The 21,334-nt window shown below is 44.6% G+C and overlaps 1 protein-coding gene across 1 annotated transcript in view; it reads left to right on the top strand.

Moving 5' to 3' along the window:
* ASIC4 (acid sensing ion channel subunit family member 4) overlaps positions 1-21,334 on the top strand; it is a 437,044-nt gene that overhangs the window by 379,074 nt on the left and 36,636 nt on the right. Inside the window, exons 3-4 of the mRNA XM_030209552.1 lie at positions 7,564-7,691; positions 8,612-8,771. Of these exons, the coding sequence (XP_030065412.1) occupies positions 7,564-7,691; positions 8,612-8,771 (288 nt within the window). The remainder of the gene's footprint in view (positions 1-7,563; positions 7,692-8,611; positions 8,772-21,334) is intronic.

Below are 21,334 nucleotides of genomic sequence, written 5' to 3'. Positions count from 1 at the left end.
ACTTCATCACGCAGTTGTTGGAGTTCAGTTTGGAGGTCAAAGGTACTACAAGCTGCACTTTCGTTCTTAGCTAGTAGGGTACAGCCGAGCTCCACTAGTGCTGCCACAGTCAATCTATTTTTAACCTTCAACACTGAATGCAATACAAAATCATATGCCTTGTGACTTTCAGGCGAGTTTTTCCTAAACAATTTCAACAGAGAGTTTATAGAATACTCCGGTACTGCCTTATTAGACTGTCTTGCACTAATTAAAACTTCAAAAACAGTGACTTCTAGCGCGGAGAGCATATTGCTAGGTGACGTCATACTGAAGAACTGAAAGCTGCTAGCAAGTAACACAACTAGTACTGAAAAAAAAACCTTATCTCACTGCTAGGTCGTAAAGCTGGCAGAAGCAGCAGATTTACGACTACCAGTGTCTATAGCACGCTTCACAGACACTTTCCAGTGCACACACAGAGAGAGAAATTTAAAGTTCAGAACTATACAGCTAGGATTTCTTTCTTTCTACAGAAAAAAAACAAACGGATTCTTTCCTCAGCTCTTTGAGATCCCGCCACGAGCTCCCATTTGTAGGGTGAGATAAATAATACCTAGGGCAACAAGTACCCACAGATTACTTATACCAAGATTCCCTGATGCATAAGTCTGCCTAACAGACTCACTAGCTCTGTCTAGGGTGAGATACAGGAATCTTGCTTCTGGCACCTCTCCAGGTGTTTTGGTGTGTAGAGTGAAAAAGAAAGACACAGCTGATAGATATATATATTAGCTTTATTATGGATAAGAAAATAGAAATACTCTGCGCTAGCTTATGCAATAAAAATATCCCTTACTGATATGAGCACTACCGAAAATATATTGTCTAAACTACACTCTGATTATCCTGAGACTAAGTACAGTAATGATTAGAACAGTACAAATGATAACCTAATAATCCTTATGAAACTTATCACATCTTATGCAAAATACACATTAGCTGCTTTCCCTGACCAAGAGCTGACATAAACCAGTCGTACTTAGATAAAACCACTGCCTAACCCCAGACCAGGAAATATATCACTGTGATCTTACCACGCTGTCGTGATGACGGCTTCAGATAAGACCGGAGCAGAATCTCCCCAGACGCTATTTTAGCTGTCGGTGTCTTAGGTAGTGCAGGTCTTTATTAGCCCATGTAGGTTCCCGTCACTCCTTTGGTTATCAGAGCCAATACCTCTGCCACAGGTATTTGCACCAGGATGCAGGTCACGATGTTGGTATCATACAAAGTCTCTGGCTCCCCCCGAGCCTTGCTGGATCTCTCAGGTCCTCTTACCAGTTGCCCCTCTTCCAAGGGTCTCCGACTCACTTCTGTTCCCGCTTTCCCCGTACCTCTCGGTCAGGTGACGGTAGGAACCAATCATGATCATGTCCAGTTCAGTACATGGGCAAGAAGAGTTCTTTGTTTTGTGACCTTGGAGAATGGTAACTTCTGGAGCCATGTCTGCCTCCCTACTCCGTTCTCAGGGTGATAGAAGGGGGTGTTTAGAACACAGACTGTCCTTGGCTTTAGCAAGCCTGTCAGTGATTTTCCACAAGTTGAAGCTGGATCTTGCTGACACAGAGAGGTTGCAGCAGCCATCTTATTATACCAAGATGTCATAGGCTTGTATAGGCCAAGACCAGCATAGGCTAGATCACAGGGAAATACCCCTACAGACCTAACTATCTTCCGAAGGCTACTGAAAACAGATCTGTTCAAGAAGGCATACCATAAACATCCATCCTAAATACTGAATAATAAGACTGTACATGAACTAGACAAAACCGAACTCTTATCATTTGACTGACTAACCTCATTATTATTAATGATCAAGCACTACCACTTTAATCTTTATGTCGAATATGATCTCTCCATAGTCGATGACCTAAAGTATGTTACAATCCAATTTATTACTCAGGAACCTTCTTGCATTACCACAATGTATTCTTCCTTACCATGTATATGCACATGATATATATCTATACCATGATATGTTCAATGTATGTTATGTTCCATGTATGTTACCATGTATGCATGTAACTTCACGCAATACCATTTGTAATTCTGTAACCAGGAAATGGCAACCGCCATTACGGCAAATGTAAGCCACATTGAGCCTGCAAATTGGTGGGAAAATGTGGGATACAAATGCTACAAATAAATAAATAAAGTGCCTTCACCTCCAATCTCCCTTCACTTTTTCCCCAGTATATGGTTGAGTACTTCCAGGACAAGGATTCACAGATTAATCTTGAGTTCTCAACCAACTCTCCTTCCCCAACTCCATTCTCTCAACCTGCCTTCAACCCCTGCCACCTTTCCTTTCTTTTCTGAAATCACTGAAGAGGAAAGTGTACATTTTTTTTCCTCCTCCAAACTCACTACCTGTTCCTCTGATCCTGTTCTCTCCTACTGTCATCCCTTCTATCTGTCATATCCCCTCTGCAACTGTAACTGTAGTTACTCCACTCCTCAAAAAACTTTTATTCGATCTACCTGCCATTCCAACTATCATCCCATCTCCCTTCTCCCTTTCTTATCCAAGCTACTTGAACATGCTGTTCACCACCATTATCTTCACTTTCTTTCATCCCAAACTATTCTTGATCCACTACAATCTGGCTTTCGCCCTCTACATTCAACTAAAACAACCCTTGCTAAAGTGTCTAATGAACTGTTCCTGGCCAGATCCAAAGGCCTCTATATCCTCATCCTTCTTGACCTATCTGCTGCTTTTGATACTGTTGATCCCCACCTACACCTTGATATGCTCTCCTCACTTGGATTTCAGGGCTCTGTACTTTCTTGGTTTTCTTCGTATCTCTCCCACCACGTTAGCGTATGCTCTGGTGGATCTTCCTCCACTTCTATCCCACTATTAGTTAGTGCATCTCAGGGCTCTGTCTTGGAACCTCTTCTTTTCTCCATCTATACTTCTTCCTTTGGTGCTTTGATCTCCTCATGGTTTTCGGTATCATCTTTATGCTGATGACTCCCAGATCTACCTCTCCACACCAGAAATCTTAACAGGAAGCCAAGCCCAAGTCTCCACCTGCCTGTGTGACATTGCTGCCTGGATGTCTCGCCACCAAATGAAACTGAGCATGGCTAAGACTGAGCTTTTTATCTTTCTCCATAAACCCAGCTGTCCTCTTCTCAATTCTCTATTTCTGTGGATAATATTTTCATCCTCGCTGTCTTGTCAGCTCATAACCTTGGGGTCATCTTTAACTCCTTTCTCTCTTTCTCTGCACAAATCCAACAGACTTTTAAAACCTGCCATTTCTTTCTACTACTACTACTACTACTTAACATTTCTAAAGCGCTACAAGGTTTACGCAGCGCTGTACAGATTAAGAAAAGGACAGTCCCTGCTCCAAGGAGCTTACAATCTAATGGGCGAAATGTCAAGTAGGGGCAGGCCAGATTTCCTGAATAGAGGTATGGTGGTTAGGTGCCGAAGGCGACATTGAAGAGGTGGGCTTTAAGCAAGGCTTTGAAGATGGGCAGGGAGGGGGCCTGGCGTATGGGCTCAGGGAGTTTGTTCCAGGCATGGGGTGAGGCGAGGCAGAAAGGGCGGAGCCTGGAGTTGGCAGTGGTGGAGAAGGGTACCGACAGGAGGGATTTATCTTGAGAGCGGAGGTTACGGGTAGGAATGTAAGGGGAGATGAGGATAGAGGGTATTTCTCTATAATATCACCAAAATTCTTCCTTTCCTTTCTCAGCACACTACCAAAACCCTCATCCACACTCTTATCCCCTCTCGCTTAGACTACTGCAACTTGCGTCCCACAGGTCTCCCACTTAGCCATCTCTCTCCTCTTCAATCTGTTCAAAATTCTGCTGCACGACTAATATTCCGCCAGTGTCGTTATGCTCATATTAGCCCTCTCCTCAAGTCAGTTCATTGGCTCCCTTTCCGTTTCCACATACAGTTCAAACTCCTCTTATTGACTTACAAGTGCATTCACTGTGCAGCTCCTCAGTGCCTCTCCTCTCTTTTCTGTCCCTACACTCCTTCCCGGGAACTCCGTTCATCAGGTAAATCTCTCTTATCTGTACCCTTTTCTTTCACTGCAAACTCTAGACTACATTCCTTTTATCTTGCTACACTGTAATGCCTGGAATAGACTTCCTGAGTCAGTGTGTCAAACTCCATCTATGCCCATATTCAAATCAATTCAAATCTAGGCTAGAAGGCCACCTTTTTGAGGCTGCTTTTAATCCTAACTCCTATTCATCTGTTCACTACACATGTCTGTTTTAATTATTCCCGCCATAAATAATTCCCTAATCCCTTACTTGTCCTGTTTGTCCTGTCTATTACTATTACACATTGCTTCTGTTCCGCAACAACCTACTAACTTCAGTGTAGATTATAATTATAAGAAACTGGACACAAAACATCCAAGAATTACTGAGCAAAAACAGAAAAAACAGCTGTCTAAGAGAGGTACTTCTTAAAAAGCCAAGTTTTGAGATGGCTACGAAAAGTCATATAATCTGTAATAGTTTGAATATGCTGGCAGTGAATTCCATATTGTCGATGCCTGATAATGTATAAGTAAACATCTTACGTGATTTGACCCCCTTGACTGTCGGAAAGAGTAGCAACATCTGGTTTCTGATTTTACTTATAGAGATTTGATTGTAAACTCTGTCGAGAAGGAACTGTCTCATACGTGTTTAATGTACAACGCTGCATATGTCTAGCAGTGCAACAGAAATAATAAGTAGTAATAGTAGTACTAGTATCCCACATCATCTAGTACAACATAACTCTGTCCCACACCTTTTCTCTCTCCATAATTATATAGTAGAACATGCCTGTATCCCACACTCTACCTTTATCCAACCTTATATAGCAAAGCTACCCAAATGCCCCAACCTAATCTCACCAACTTCCACCCCCAATTCTGTTCTGACTTAAATACCAACCTCCCATCCTTCTCTTTCCATCTCTCCTTAATTTTATCCCTCCTTACCCTTTCTCCCAAATTACACTATCCTATCCTGTCTACCCTCTTTTATCCTAGTCATATATTATCATACACTACTAAGCCCAACTTTACATTGTTTTATTAAAATTCTATTAACTTTGTATTTCAAATTACAATGTAAGCCGCATTGAGCCTGCATTGTATGGGAAAGCGCAGGGTACAAATGTAATAATAATAATAATAAAAAGCCTGCTTCCATCCCATATCATAACTCTATCTCATACCATCTGGTAGAACATTCCTCCATTATACCCCTTACCTGTAGCCCACACCTTGCCTTTATCCCCCACCATCTTGAAGAGCATACTTCAATCCTGCACGTTACCTCTAACTCCCACCTTCTAGAAGAGCATGCCTCCACCCCACACCTTACCTTTATCCTAAACCATCTAGAAGAGCATGCCTCCACCCCAAACCTTACCTCTAGCCCACAGCATCTAGCAGACCATGCCTCCATCCCACACCTTACCTCTAACCCACACCATCTACAAGAGCATGCCTCCTTCCCACAGCTTACCTCTAACGCAAACCATCTAGTAGAGCATGCCTCTATACCACACCATCTAGTGCAGCATGCCTCCATCTCACACTTTACATCTAACCCACCATCTAGAGGACCATTCCTCTATCCCACACCTTGCCTATAACCCCCACCATCTAAAAGAGCATGCTTCCTTCCCTCGTTACCTGTAACCCCCACAATCTAGAAGAGAATGCCTCCATCCCACACTTTACCTCTGTCCCACACCATCTCATATTGCATTCCTCTAGCCTACACCTTACCTCTAACTCCCACCATCTAGAAGAGCATGCTTCCTTCCCACACTCTACCTCTGTCCCACAATGTGTAGTATAGTGTGCTCCCTCAGACACCTCACCTCTTTTTCTAACATATAGTATAACTCGTGTCTCACCCCATACTTGCTCAGGTCTGCAACAACCCGGACCCAGGTCACAGAGAAAATGTATTTCTCGCTCTCAGTACTCTATTCTGGTTCCACTCAGTTCATCACTCCCACAGTCCCCGCCATCCAACAACAAGTCGGGGAGTGGGTCAATGATCTGGAATAACAATCCGGGGCATTAGGAGTTTTAAAAGACCATTATAGTGATACTTCTCCTAGTCCAGAAGCAAATGCTCTCACTCTCTTACCAAAAAAAACCCCATGCTGCACTCCAGGAGGTTTTTTAGAATGCAAACCAACTTTGCTGGAACTTCTGCAACCAGCAGTCAAGCACATCAGAATTTTTATATACATAGTTCTGTTCAAGACCATTCGTGATAATCTTGACCCCTCTTCTTCCCTCTTAAGGTAGTTCACAGTTGTACATATTTGCATCCCTCCTGTCCTTTACCCATCCTGTTATGACAGGAATAAATCCAAAGCTGTCTCCACTACACCTGATTTCAAACCCAATTCTTGCAGGAACAGACCCTTTAGGCTGTCCTTCTGGTAGTGCACCTCTCAGGGCTACCCACCAGCCTTGGACAGGCTTCCCCTATCCTAATCCTGCTTCTAGGCTGGATTCCCCTTGTCCACTTGATGCTCACTCTCCTTATGGAGAAGCAACCTCTCTTATAATCAGCCTGTATTTATTTCTCACACTCCAGGATCGCCCAGTACGCCCAAGGGTCCTGGCGGGGGGGGGGGGGGGGGGGGGTACAGGCAATGAAAGACCTCGTGTACCTCACTCCAGACTCTTTTATTACTTTCCAAACTCCACCCCTGCTGTCATTTTCCACAGAGAAACCACTTTATCTCTGTATTTTCTCTGCCAACCCCTTCCCTGGGCAGGCCTCCAAGCACACTGGCAGGGACCTCCCTCCCCCCCAGCCAGGGCACCTAGAAAACTCCAACACTGTATCTCAGTAATACCCATATCCAGTGCATTTTGTCTAGCAAAAAAGGTGCCGGTACTCAAATGCCAGGCCACCCTTCAGGGGTGGGGTGATCACTGAGGGACCCACCCCACAATAGCCAGGCCCCCTGCAACCAGTCACAGAATCTATGACAAGGCAGAATTGGTGTGTAGAACCTGAGCTCTTTCATTAAAATACGAGAACCATGGGTCAATTTTAGCAGACAGTGGAAAGGTGCCAGTACTCAGTACCCCCTCATCATGGGGTATTGCACAGTATATTATACCTCAGTCCCAAACCTTACCTCGTCTCAAAGCATGCATACCTTACATTTACCTGACATCTTCTAGTGTAGCATGCCTCCATCCCACACCTTACCTACATCCCACATCTAGTAGAACATGCCTTCATCCCACAGCTTACATCCCATCCAACCCACACTTTATCTTTTCTAACATTATATAATTCAGCATGTTTCCATCCCACACATTGTAGACTATATCTTACCCTTCTATCCAACAGCATTCAGTAGCGCTATAGAAGTGATAAGTAGTAGTAGTAGTATTACATGTCTCCTTCTCACACCTTACAGTGTGTAGTAAAGTAGAGCATTCCCTTACCATACTGATAGCTCTAATCCACACTGCACGCTTCTTTTTCTTTCCCCTGCTGCAGATGAAACTTCATTTGAAGCTGGAATACGTGTTCAGATTCACAGTCAGGATGAACCCCCATACATTCACCAGCTGGGCTTTGGAGTCTCACCTGGATTTCAGACCTTTGTGTCATGCCAAGAGCAAAGGGTAAAGTTCCACAGGCACTGAAAGGGCAGAGGAGGAAGAGACAGCTATTCTTCAACGTCCGAGCGTAATAACCTGACATAGTAGGAGACAGGGAATATTCATTGGTCACAAGAGATGTACTATTCTGTAATGAGACAGTTTATGGAGTATTCAGCAGTCACCAGGCATAAAGACTTCAAATGTAATAGTCAGAGTACACATCAGCCACTGGTTCTATATCCCGTAAAAGAAGGGATCATGGAATTTCCATCAGTCATTAGGTGTAATACCCTTCAATGATAAGGATAGTGAAATCAGAGTGTCCATCAGTCACTGAGTATAACATACTGCAATGGGAGGGATAACAGAGTTTCCATCAGTCACTGGGTGTAAAATCCTGTAACAGGAGGGATCACAGAGTGTCCATGAGTCACCGAGTGTAAAATCTTGTAACGGGAGGGATCACAGAGTGTCCATGAGTCACCGAGTGTAAAATCCTGTAATGGGAGGGATCATAGATTGTCCATTAGTCGCCAGGTATAATATCCTGTAATAGGAGGGATCACAGAGTATCTATCAGTCACTGGATTTAATATCCTGAGATTGTAGGATCATGGCTAATTTATCAGTCATTGGTCCTAGTATCTTGCAGTGCAAACTTTATCCATCATTGACTGGGTGTAATATCTTGTAATGGTGGATCATGAAGTATCTATCAGTCATTGGATTTAATGTCCTGTTACGGTGACCAGAAAGCAACTGTCAGTCGTGGGTGTGTATACATGTCTTGAGTAAGCATATTGTCACCACCGAAACAGTTAGCATTTTCTGCAAATTCCCTCGATCCCTTTCGGTTTCCAGCCTACAACAGTCTCTATTATAGCTGGTAAATTCTCCCATGTGCATAAGCCAAGACTGATTCCAAACTCTTTATTTTGCAGCTGACGTACTTGCCTCAGCCGTGGGGCAGCTGTCGGACCAGTGTGGTGGGGGAACAAATTCTGCAGGGGTATGAGAGGTACAGCATTGCTGCCTGCCGCTTACAGTGTGAGAAAGAAGCTGTGATTAGGAACTGTGACTGCCGGATGGTGCACATGCCAGGTAAAGGGGCACAGTAGCGCTAGATGGAATATTTGCCAAGGTTGGTAGTGCTGAATGATGGCAATGAGCGTGGTACTGCTACGTAATGGCTGTAGTAATTCTTCCAAGGAACGTGCTGAAGTGCATTACAATTCTGGAGCTCGTCGCCATCGTGTGCATTATACACAAGCTGAATTGATCTGGATTTCTCTGTACTGTGAAGCTTCTTAACCAAACCCTTCAGCATCCAGTAAGAAAATGATGCCTCTGCCCCAAGTTGCTGTCTATGGGTTAGTTTGATAAGCTTTTTCTATGCAACACTGGACACATTATTTACAGGCACTTTTCTCTGTCCCTAGGGGGCTCACAATCTAAGTTTTTTGTACCTGGGGCAATGGAGGGTTAAGTGATTTGCCCAAGGTCACAAGGAGCTGCAGTGGGAATTGAACCCAGTTCCCCAGAATCAGAGTCCGCTGCACTAACCACTAGGCTACTCCTCCACTAGCAACATTCCATGTAGAAGTCGGCCCTTGCAGATCACCAATGCAGCCGCGCAGGCTTCTGTTGTTGTGAGTCTGACATCCTGCACATACGTGCAGGACGTCAGACTCACAGAAACAGAAGCCTGCGCAGTCTTCTACATGGAATGTTGCTAGTGGAATAGCAACCTTCCATGTAGAATCTCCATAGTAGCAACATTCCGTGTAGAATCTCAAATAGTAGCAACAGAATCTCCATAGTAGCAACATTCCATCTAGAATCTCAAATAGTAGCAACATTCCATCTAGAATCTCAATTAGTAGCAACAGAATCTCCATAGTAGCAACATTCCATGTAGAATCTCAAATAGTAGCAACAGAATCTCCATAGTAGCAACATTCCATCTAGAATCTCAATAGTAGCAACATTCCATCTAGAATCTCAAATAGGAAAAGGGAACTGGAACTTGACATACCCCTTTCTGTGGTTTTTGCAACTACATTCAAAGCGGTTTACATATATTCAGGTACATATTTTGTACCAGGGGCAATGGAGGGTTAAGTGACTTGCCCAGAGTCACAAGGAGCTGCAGTGGGAATCAAACACAGGTTTCCAGGATCAAAGCCCACTGTACTAACCATTAGACATACTATTTGCTGGGATTATCCCAAAATGCAGGAAATATATTCAGCAAATTTCAGGAGGCCAACTACCATACACAGTGCGGAGACCTCTACCAGCTGAATAGTGGCCAAACAGTTTTTATTATGTTTGTACTGTTTGTACTCGTAGACATATTTGATCCATTGTCACGGACTTGGCCTATGCAGAATTGAAAATCTAACTCAATCCCTTAATGACACCAAGAACTCCGGCTGCAATTTTTTTTTCCTAGTTTTTTTGTGTGAAATCACTGAACAAAAGAAGACGTTCTTCGATTGACACTTTTAAACTATCTGCAATTTTCACATAACAACTGATTAAGGTTGTCTGCTCCTTGTGAGAACAATGCGGAGTTGCATCAGGAATAATTGAAAAGTATTTTGCATTTTGTATCTCATTTAGAATTGTTGTTTGCACAAAAGCACCACATAAGTCAATGAACTCATTTTATATTCTTGGGGACAGATAATGAACCTGCATTCATTTCATACTCTGTTATTTTTCCTGAGCATGTTAACATATTCAGATAACAGTGAGTCATACTCGCTAAGAATTGCAGAAATTCCAAAAAAGTTTCCATTTTCTGGGTTACCTATATATTGATTCGTACCAGAGATAGGTAATCCTCTTTCAGAAAAGAATGACATTTAATACACATTAAAGAATTTGGCTTCATTTATCACTTTCACTGTTTAGTTCACGTAAAAACTAATTTTTGCTGGACTTGTTAGATGATACCTGCTCAACAAGCAGATTTTTATGATTTGATGAATTTTCTTGTGAAGGTATTTGATCTTTTAACTTTCTCCAGCATCTGGTGATGTTCCAACCTGATGAATCAGATATCACTTGCATTGCCACTGTTAAAAATGAAACAGGGTACACAGGAAAGAAATTTCTTCTACACACTTCAGCAAAGCCAGTCCCTTTTGTAGACCTCACCACTCAGGAGAGCTTTTGCCCTTATACAGTACAAGAAAAGCATGATTCTCAGCATCTTTTGGAATGTTACTTGGAATTGAAAAGCAGCCAATCTTCAGAAACGATTCTATCTCTGAAGCACTGTTCTTATCAAGAAGTCCCATATCACTGCAGAGACAGCTAAATCCATGCTGTCAGTCTTTTGCGGTTCCTGTAAAAATGCAGAATCTGCACTCTCTTCCGCCTCTTGGTTTATCTGAAAATCCAGCAAAGAAGCCTGAGAAATAGCAGCGTGTTTTGTACCTGTTGGAGTTTCCATGTCCACATTAGTTGCTAATATTGAAGCTTTGCAGCTAAAGCACTTCTCGTGATCTCAAGAGTTTTATCATCAAAAATATAATTCCTTAGCGTCCCTCCAGACTGGCCCAGAAAATGACTGATGGGCTGTGCACACCTTCCAGCAGGTGGAGACTGAGAAGTCTTACTCTTGAGAGAGCCAATAAGAGCCCTGACTAGCTAGAGGGAGGAGATTCAGTATTCTCAGTCTCCAGCAAGTAGAAGGTGGTGAACCCGTCAGTCTCATACTTTTTTTCTTTCTATATTTTATCTTTCCTATTTTTTAAAAAAAGAGAAGTTTTATCTTTACTATTTCTATTTCTTCTGTGCGCTGGCATTCTTTCTGGCAGTCAGAGGCTGAAGCCCACGAGGGTTCTCTGTAGCACACTCCGGTAGCCGAGTCCCTCCTCCCCAACCTCCTCCCGTTAGTATTTTTGGTGCAGACAGGACTGGCTTACTTGTGAGAAGCTGCACTAACCTTGACCTCTTCAAGGGTAGGGTGTTCAGAGGTCTGGGAGAAACAGCCAATTTCTTCTTAAACAAAAAAAACAAAAAAAAACAACCTGTACCGCAAATGAGCAAAGCAGATCTAATTCAGGTTTGCCGGGATTTGAACAGCTATTAGTTCTTCTGTTCAGTGCAATTTAGCAGCTGTCTTTCCTTTATGTGAGGGGGCTTTACCGTACTTAAAAAAAAAAAAAAAAAAAAAAAAGAAGACGAGCACTATGGCGGAAAAACTCCGGCCATGTACTGTTTGTCATCATCAAGGTTTCATCTTCCAGAGTCTGTAAATTTTTGCACCGCTAGAGAAGTGATGTCGGTTTCCGTGCCTTCTGAGTCTCCATGGATAAATCCTTCTTATCTGTTCCCTTCTCCACTACTGCCAACTCCAGACTTCGCGCCTTCTGTCTCGCTGCACCCTACGCCTGGAATAAACTTCCTGAGCCCCTACGTCTTGCCTCATCCTTGGCCACCTTTAAATCTAGACTGAAAGCCCACCTCTTTAACATTGCTTTTGACTCGTAACCACTTGTAACCACTCGCCTCCACCTACCCTCCTCTCTTCCTTCCCGTTCACATTAATTGATTTGATTTGCTTACTTTATTTTTTGTCTATTAGATTGTAAGCTCTTTGAGCAGGAACTGTCTTTCTTCTATGTTTGTGCAGCGCTGCGTACGCCTTGTAGTGCTATAGAAATGCTAAATAGTAGTAGTAGTAGTAGTCTGCATTCTTCGACTGCATCCGCGGTTGGAGCTCCTTGTGAAGCAAATGCTTGTCTGCCTTAGGCTCCAGTTTCTGCAGCCCATCTCATTAGAGCGGCCTGGGTCTGTACAGATTCTTTTCACTGAGTCTTCTTTACTGCCTGTGGCTGAGCCCTGAGGAGTCCCTGAGGGGGGATTTCCTCCTGTTTTACACATGTGTCAGACTTTGTTTCTTTTACAAAAGTCAGGCCCCAGCTCAGGAGCCACTTCTGTAAGTACTTCAGCTTTGTTTGAAAGGGTTTTGTCTTCTGTCAAATGGCCTAGAGTGTCCTGGGATTTATAAGTAGCAGATGTTTAGGACACAGACCCAGAAATGCCCTTCCTTAAGGTGGATCTTCACACGGGAGATACAGGAGCTTTTGAAGATACCTTTGCTGGCGGTCCAATTGAAAATCCAGTTGTAGATCTTTTACTTCTGGGAGAAAATCCCTCGGTGGTGAGAATTTTTCATAAAGAAGATTTGCAGGAACTTATATCCTTATTTTCCTATACCTTGCATTTTGAGGACGATTGTTCCACAGCTTCAGAGGTCCATAAGGTAGATCCTCTGGTAAACGGCATTACAAAGGCTGGTAAAACTTTTCCTATGCATCAGAGATATCATCCAGGCCCAGTGGGATGTCTCGGATGCTCCATTTCAAATTTCAAGATCCATGGTTTGGCTCTATCTGGTTTCCGATTAGGACAAGTCTCTCCTCAAGCCGCCGGTGGTGGATGCTGTGGTTTCTCCAGTTTCCAGGACAACTGTAGTATCCGTGAATGGAGGCACGGCTCTTAAAGATTTTCAGGATCGGCATATGAAAACATTTTTGAAGAACAGTTTTGATGTCTCCTCTCTGGTGGTGCAGGCTGCTGTCTGTGGTTCTTTGGTGCCCAGGGCATGTTTTTGCTGGTCCGAAGGAGTTCTGGATAGGACTTTGGGTGATTTGGCCTTTATTGACACAGAAGTAGTTAAGATTGAGGTGAGTTCTGCCTTTTGGCGGATACCTTATATGATTTGCTTAGAGCTTCTTCAAAGTCTGTGGCATTAGATGTGGCCACATGTAGATCGCTTTGGCTTTGTGGTTGGTCTGCTAGTGCGGTTTCTAAATCTAAACTTGGTAAGTTTCCCTTTTGAGGTTCTTTTTTGTTTAGAGAATAGTTGGACAAGTTGGTTAAGAGTCTAGGAAATACTAGAGGATTGTCCTAGGTCGTCTCGTTGTGGCTTTCTTTCTGGTCGGGGCCATGGCTAGAATTTGTATCAGTCCACAGCGGGTAGCGTACCATCTGTTCACAGGTCTCAGGGTTTTTTTTCTTTTTTTTTTGATTTTATAGAAGTCTTTATTGAACATTGCAAAAGCAATACAATAATCACTCACTGCACGACTCAATACAATTGTACAGAATCCAACAAGCTTTACATGAGTGTGTAACAGTAATACCTTCCAATCAATGACAATGTTAAAATAAACAGCAATTCTACTCCAAGTTTTTTTAATTTTTTAATTTTTTAAACTTATAACTTCCCTTATCCTACTGCCCCTCCCCCCTCCCCCCTCACCTTCCCGAATGCTCTGTCATCATACTGATTAGTCTGAACAATTTTTTAGAAAGGGTTCCCACACCCTTTCCCATGCAGGCAGTGTTTTAGCTCTCTGGGCAGTCAATCTCTCCATTTCACATATGTAGCGCACCTTAGTGTTCCACCTCACCATTGAGGGTACTAAAGGTGACTTCCAGTGTTGTGCTAAATTCAAACGGGCTGCATGCAGAGATCCTCTCAACAGAAGCCACTGATCTGAGGTGAAACCTATTGGTCGCTGCCCAAATAAAAAGGTTAGAGGATGCCACCTCACAGATTTACCTACCCACTTCTGAGTACGTGCTTGTATCCCCTTCCAGTAAGCCTTTGCTTTGGGACAAGACCACCAAATGTGCCCCATTGTCCCCTCTCCCCCACAGTTTCTCCAACATTCCTTAGGCACTTTAGCATACATGTGGTGCAATCGAACCGGGGTCAGATACCATCTATACATTACTTTAATAGCGTTCTCTTGCATATTCACTGCTCGAGCTGATTTCAAAATCTTTTTCTCCAGTGTGACCCAGTCCGCCTCCGGTAATGTGAAATGTAGTTCTTGCTCCCACCTCCTCCTATGTTGTACATATGGTCTGGCAGTAGCCATCAACTGTGCGTATAAGAAGGATATCAGCCCTCGTTCGATCTTAGAGTCTACACATATTTCCTCCAGTGGGTGCGTATCCCGCTTCAGACTACTTTTGTATGCCTGTGCTGTCAAAAAGTGTTTGTACTTGTGTGTAAGCATAGTGATCCGTTTCCCTGAGCCCAAAATCGTCCACCAGCTGTACAAAAGGCACTATTTTCTCCTCTTGATGCATCTGTCCCAGCAAATCCAGTCCCTGATCTGCCCATCTCCTGAAGGTGTTGTTTCCTATGCCTGGCTCAAACATTGGGTTTTCTGCTATGGGAGCTAAGCCCGATACCGGTGGTTGACGTTCTATGAACATAAGATCCCAGTAATAGAACGTGGCCTGTACTGTGGGCGGGAACATGTCAACTCTTCCCCTATATTTCTGAGGTAGCCACATTAAATGAGCTAATTTCCGTGATCCCACTAAATCCTGTTCAATGTCAATCCACAATTTATAACTATCTTTCCTAAACCAGTCCACCGCCGCTCTGGTCTGTGCTGCACAATAGTACCAGAACAGATTTGGCACACCCAGCCCCCCCAGCCTTCTACTTTTGTAAAGAAGAGCCCGTGATAACCTTGGTCTTTTCTGATTCCAAATAAAGCGGATCAACCTATCTTGGAGACCAGAAAAAAAGGCTCGGGGTATTTGTAATGGAAGAACCTGAAATAAATATAAAAGACGGGGCAAGATGTTCATCTTAATCGCCGCGATCCTCCCGAACCACGACAATCCCATATTAGCCCATCTGTCTAAGTCTGTTTGCACCTCCCTCTTCAGAGCTGGGTAATTAGCTTCAAAAAGGCCTGATAGGTCATTCGTGATCTTGACTCCTAAGTAACATATTGCATTCTTCTCCCATTTAAATGCAAAAGATGTCCTCAATGTCTCCATCAATCCCCGTGGGACCCCCACAGCCAAGCCCATAGACTTGCTGGCATTCAATTTGTAACCCGAGACCCGTGTATAGTCCCCTATTTCTTTCATTAAGTTAGGCAAGGAGACCAATGGGTTGGTAAGTGACAGCAGCACATCGTCTGCGAATAGCGCAATTTTATACTCCTGCCCTCTTACCTGCACTCCAGTGATATCGTTATTCTCACGTATAGCTGCTGCCAGAGGTTCCATCGCCAGGGCGAACAGTAATGGAGACAGCGGACACCCCTGTCTAGTTCCACGCCCCAAAGCGAATGTCACTGAATTCCCCCCGTTTACTCGCACACAAGCCCTCGGCAAGGAGTATAAGGCCTGGATCCAGGCTCTAAAATGCTGTCCAATTCCCACTCTATGCAGGACCCTATCTAAATACCCCCAGTGCACCCGGTCAAACGCCTTCTCTGCATCCAGACCGAGTAGCACTGCGGGCCTTGCTTTTTTCTGCGTTGTGTATATAAGGTCTATTGTGCGGCGTATATTATCCATGGCCTGTCTCTTGGCTATGAATCCCACTTGGTCCGGATGGATCAAACTGGGGAGCACCCTCCCCAGACGGTTAGCCAGCACCTTGGCCAGGATTTTGACATCTGTATTCAAGATCGAAATGGGTCTATATGAGGCACATTCAATGTGATCCTTGCCTGGTTTTGGTATTACCGCCACCCATGCTTCCATCATAGACCTGGGGAACGGTGCCCCCTCCCTGACAGCATTGATTATCATCGTCAGGTAAGGCGCTAATTCCGTCACGTATGCCTTAAAGAACTCATTCGTGAAGCCGTCTAATCCCGGCACCTTCCCCCTTGGTAGTGCTTTGACTACTTCTATCACCTCCTTTACCGCCACTGGGTCCTCCAACTCTCTCCTTTGTGTATCAGAGAGAGCCGCTAGCCCCCTAGCCTGTAAGTATCCCTCTATTTCCCCCGTCTGTACTGTGGCATCCTCTCTGTAGAGGTTCTCATAGTATTGGGCAAAGCAGTCCCTTATCTGTGCTGATTTGTGCGTTATGCCCCCCCCTGCATCTCTAATTCTTAGAATATGTCGATCTGCTCTCAGCTGTCTCAATTTGTTAGCTAGCAGGCGTCCAGGTTTGTCAGTGCAAGCGTAGTGAACCTGTTTCATCCTTGCACTCACAAACTTCAAACTATCCTCATGTAGCCCCGCTATTTCCAATCTCACCTCCTGTAATTTTCGATAATCAGCTACTGAACCTGAAATTTTGTACTTATCTTCCAGTGTAGCCAGTCTATCCATGCAACGTACCAGCCTCTGGCGATGTACTTTGGCATTCTGACTGGCACACTTAATGAAATGTCCTCTTGAGACTGCCTTGAATGCATCCCACACGGTACCCAATGTAGGCCCCGAATCCAGATTGATATCAAAGTACTCTCTAAGTAAGGGGATAAAGCTAGCTACTGTTTCAGGATCCTGCAGCAAGTTGTTGTTAAATGTCCATCTTTTATCTCGCTCCTCCTCCTTCAGGGAAGGAACAGCAAGCCAGACCGGGGCATGGTCCGATATTGTGATATGACCTATCTCAGATTCTTCCCCCCCTTCCGATAACGTTTTGTCAAGAAAAATGTAATCCAATCTGGAGTAAGTGTGATGCACTTGGGAAAAAAAAGTAAAGTCTCTCCCTCTAGGGTTCCTCAAGCGCCACCCATCGTACAGCCCCATCCCCTCAACAAGGTCATTTAGTGCTCTAGCAATTCTACAATCTATCTGGGAAGGAGGAGTCGATCTATCCAGGCCAGGCTTCATGGTCGCGTTAAAATCCCCGGCCACTATCAGCTTCCCTCTGGCAAAGGCCTGCAGCTCCTTCTGGAGGTGCCGGAAAAAACGCTCCTGTCTTTCGTTGGGCGCGTATACGCTAACCAGTGTATACTCCTCCTGTTCCAAGCTAATATGTAAAAACAGGAATCTGCCCTCCCTATCTCTTCTAGTGTGTAAGATCTGGACTGTGGTATTTTTGTGGAACATTATGGCTACCCCTCTTTTTTTTACTCCTAGGGCATCTGAAGCACACACCACCTGTGGATAGCATTTAGAGTACAATAGTTTCTCATGCTTTTTTAAAAGGTGTGTTTCTTGTAAAAACACCACTTGTGGTTGCGCGAGACGCAGTTCACGCCAAAGGGCGTGCCGTTTATAAGGAGAATTTAAGCCCTTTATATTATAAGTGAAAAATTTATAGCCCACCATTTAACAATTCTGTTCTATCAGCATGTTCAAAGAAAGGTGTATACCCAACCCCCCCTCCCCAGCCTCCCCTCTGACTTTCTTCCTCCCTCCCTCCCCCCCCTTTAACATCCACTCACCAGACAATACCCTCTGGCATTGCATGGGTAACCAGAGGAAAGCGGCCGCGAAGGCCAACGCCCCACCCAGTTCCGTCCCCCTCCTTCACACGTGCCCCCCATTCAATTATACAGCATTTGAACACCTCCTCCTCCTCACTACCAGCTCACCTCATATTAAGCAACTTTCATTCTCACGCATTCACTCTTCCGTTCAACCTCAAGTTAAACCTTGTGAACAGTCCACTCTTAATCAAAGTCCTCTTTGTGCTTTCAAGTCTGAAGTCTCGCTGTCTTCTCATTCACCGGGACTCTCTTCCACTTTTGCATGCGTGCTTTTGTTGTCCCCGCCATCTCCGTGGGCACCGTCTCCGACTTTGTCAACCCAGCCTCATGTAGGTTTTTCCAGGCATCTGTCACCTTCCTTGTCCTGCACTGTTGCCCCTTGATCGCAAAGCAGATAGCAAATGGAAAGGCCCATCTGTAAGCGATCTTTTCTTTGTTCAGTACCTCAGTCACTGGTCGCATAGCCCTTCTCTGCATCAGTGTAAACACCGAAAGGTCTTGAAATACTGAGATCCTGGCTTCATTGTATTCCAGGGTTGAAAGCTGCCGGGCTTTTTGCCACAGCATCTCCTTAAATGCATAAGAGGTGAATCTCACAAGTATGTCTCTGGGTCTATTTTCAAGTCTCTGGCCCTGCACTCTGTGTGCTCTGTCCATGGCTGCTGCACTAGGGTCCCAGGCCTCACCCATAATTTTTTCACATAGGTTCCTCACCAGCAGTTGGATATCTTCCATATCTCCGCTTTCGGGGACTCCCCGGAACCTCAAATTGTGTCTTCTTCCTCTGTTCTCAAGGTCATCCATTTTATATTTAAGTTCGTCATATTGTTCTTGCTGCTTTAGAATGCGTGAGTTCATCAAGCTGTGCTGCTCTTCCTGTTCATCGAGCCTTTCCTCTATGGTCTCTACTCTGCCACCCAGCTCCCTAAGGTCCAGGCTTATAGCGTCGACGTGCTCCAATATTTCAACTCGGGAGGCCTTTATTTCCTCTCTAATCGCGTCCAGGCATTTCGCCAAATCCGCTGGGGAATGCTCCCTTCTAGCCGCGGGGCTCGGCGCCACGTGTCTAGCCGGCGCTTCCGAGTCCGCCATGCCAGGTGAAGCTGGGCGCGAGAGGTTCTTCCCGGCTTGTTTCTTCGGCGGTTTTTCGCTTACCCGCTGTGCCGCCGCCGCGGTTTTGCTCATTTTGTGGAGCTCGATTTATACCTCGTCCCCAAATGTGATGCTGGTCTATTTTTTTTTTTTGCGAATGGCGCTTTTGGTGCTGCTTAACGTTGGGGGAGTGCGGGAGCTAACAGGCTAGGCAGCCATTCACCTCCGTGACGTCACTTCCTCCGCCTCAGGGTTTTTTTTTTTTTCAAAGGTTCCAATCCTTTTGGGGTGCCCGGCGTGCAGGCAGAGATGCCGGACCTTCCTTTCAGACCCCAACACATCCTTCCCAATGAAGGTCTCTGGGCCTAGCCTCTAATTCCTGTAGGTGCTCGCTTAGCACAGTTTTTATTGGAGGTGGGTCCACATTACCTCCAATCGGTGGGTTCTTGAGCTTATTCGTGACTGCTAGGCCTTAGAGTTTCCAAGGCATCTTCTAGATTCTTTCCTGGAGTCTCCTGGTCATTCGCGTCTCATGGCAGGAGCAGTCAGGGATACCCTTGGAAGGCTTCTCGACTTGCAAGCTGTCTGTCCAGTCCCAACATCAGAGATCAGAACAGCCCGTTATTCCATTTCCTTTGTAGTCCCAAAGAAAGAAGGTTCATTTAGTCTGATATTGCATCTCAAAACGGTCTATCAGGCACTCAAAGTTTCCAGTTTTCATATGGCAACACTTCACTCAGTCATTATAGCCGTTTGGTATGGAGAGTTTTTGATGGTTCTGGACTTAACAGAAACCTATCAGCACATTCCTGTTCGTCCACTCCATCAGCGCTTTCTTCGCTTCGCAGTTTTAGGCAAGCATTATCAGTTTCATGCTCTGCCTTTCGGTCTCACAACAGCTCCTCGCACTTTCAAGAATGTTATGGTTGTAATGGCAGCGGCTGTCCGAAAAGAGGGCATATTGGGCCATCCTTACCTAGATGTTTGGTTAATCAGAGCAAAGTCATATCAGGAGAGTCTACCAGTCATTGCTCGGGTGGTTCAGTATCTTCTGTTCCTGGGTTGGGTGGTAAACCCTCTCAAGAGTCGATGGGTGTCGTCCCAGACTCTTGACTATCTTGGGGTGTCTTTCGATACACTCCAGGGCCAAGTGTTCCTGCCACACAACAGGATTCTGAAAATTCAAGATCATTTCAGGAAAGCAGTGCCATGTGCGAGAGACTACCTTCAGGTTCTGGGATCCATGGTGGCATCAATAGTGGTAGTTCCTTGGGCCAGAGCATATATGCAATCTCTGCAGAAGTCTCTTTTGTCCTGTTGGTCTCCGCAAACAGATTCTCTGAATGCCAGATTGCTGCTTAGAGCTCTGGAACATGGGAGCCTCAGTGGGTGGCTTTGGACAGACAATTCTGACCAAAGGAGTTCCTTTAGCTTCTCTTCAGTGGATAACAGTAATAACCAACGCCAGTTTCAGGGGCTGGGGAGCTCATTGTCTGGGACACCTTGCACAAGGCCTTTGGTCCCTGAGGGAGGCAACTTGTTGAAACCAGAGCAATTCATTTGGCCCTAGCAGCATTTCAGCATCTGCTCGAAAGCAAACCATAAGTACATATAGTACATAAGTATTGCCATACTGGGAAAGATCAAAGGTCCATCAAGCCCAGCATCCTGTTTCCAACAGTGGCCAATCCAGGTCACAAATACCTGGCAAGATCCCAAAAAAATATAAAACATTTTATACTGCTTATCCCAGAAATAGTGGATTTTCCCCAAGTCCATTTAATAATGGTCTATGGACTTTTTCTTTAAGAAGCCATCCAAACCTTTTTTAACTCCACTAAGCTAACCGCATTTACCACATTCTCTGGCAATGAATTCCAGAGTTTAATTACACGTTGAGTGAAGAAAAAGTTTCTCCAATTCATTTTAAATTTACTACATTGTAGCTTCATCGCATTCCTCCTAGTCCTAGTATTTTTGGAAATCGTAAACAGATGCTTCACATGTACCCGTTCCACTCCACTCATTATTTTATAGACCTCTATCATATCTCCCCTCAGCCGCCTTTTCTCCAAGCTGAAGAGCCCTAGCCGCTTTAGCCTTTCCTCATAGGGAAGTTGTCCCATCCCCTTTATCATTTTTGTCGCCCTTCTCTGCACCTTTTCTAATTCCACTATATCTTTTTTGAGATGTGGTGACCAGAATTGAACACAGTATTCGAGGTGCGGTCACACCATGGTGCGATACAAAGGCATTAAAACATCCTCATTTTTGTTTTCCATTCCTTTCCTAATAATACCTAACATTCTATTTGCTTTCTTAGCCGCAGCAGCA

The sequence above is a fragment of the Microcaecilia unicolor genome, chromosome 7 (assembly GCF_901765095.1).
Source record: "Microcaecilia unicolor chromosome 7, aMicUni1.1, whole genome shotgun sequence".
Taxonomy (NCBI): Eukaryota; Metazoa; Chordata; class Amphibia; order Gymnophiona; family Siphonopidae; genus Microcaecilia; species Microcaecilia unicolor.
The sequence above is the reverse complement of the archived record's forward strand: the minus strand, read 5'-3'. Positions and strand labels throughout refer to the sequence as shown.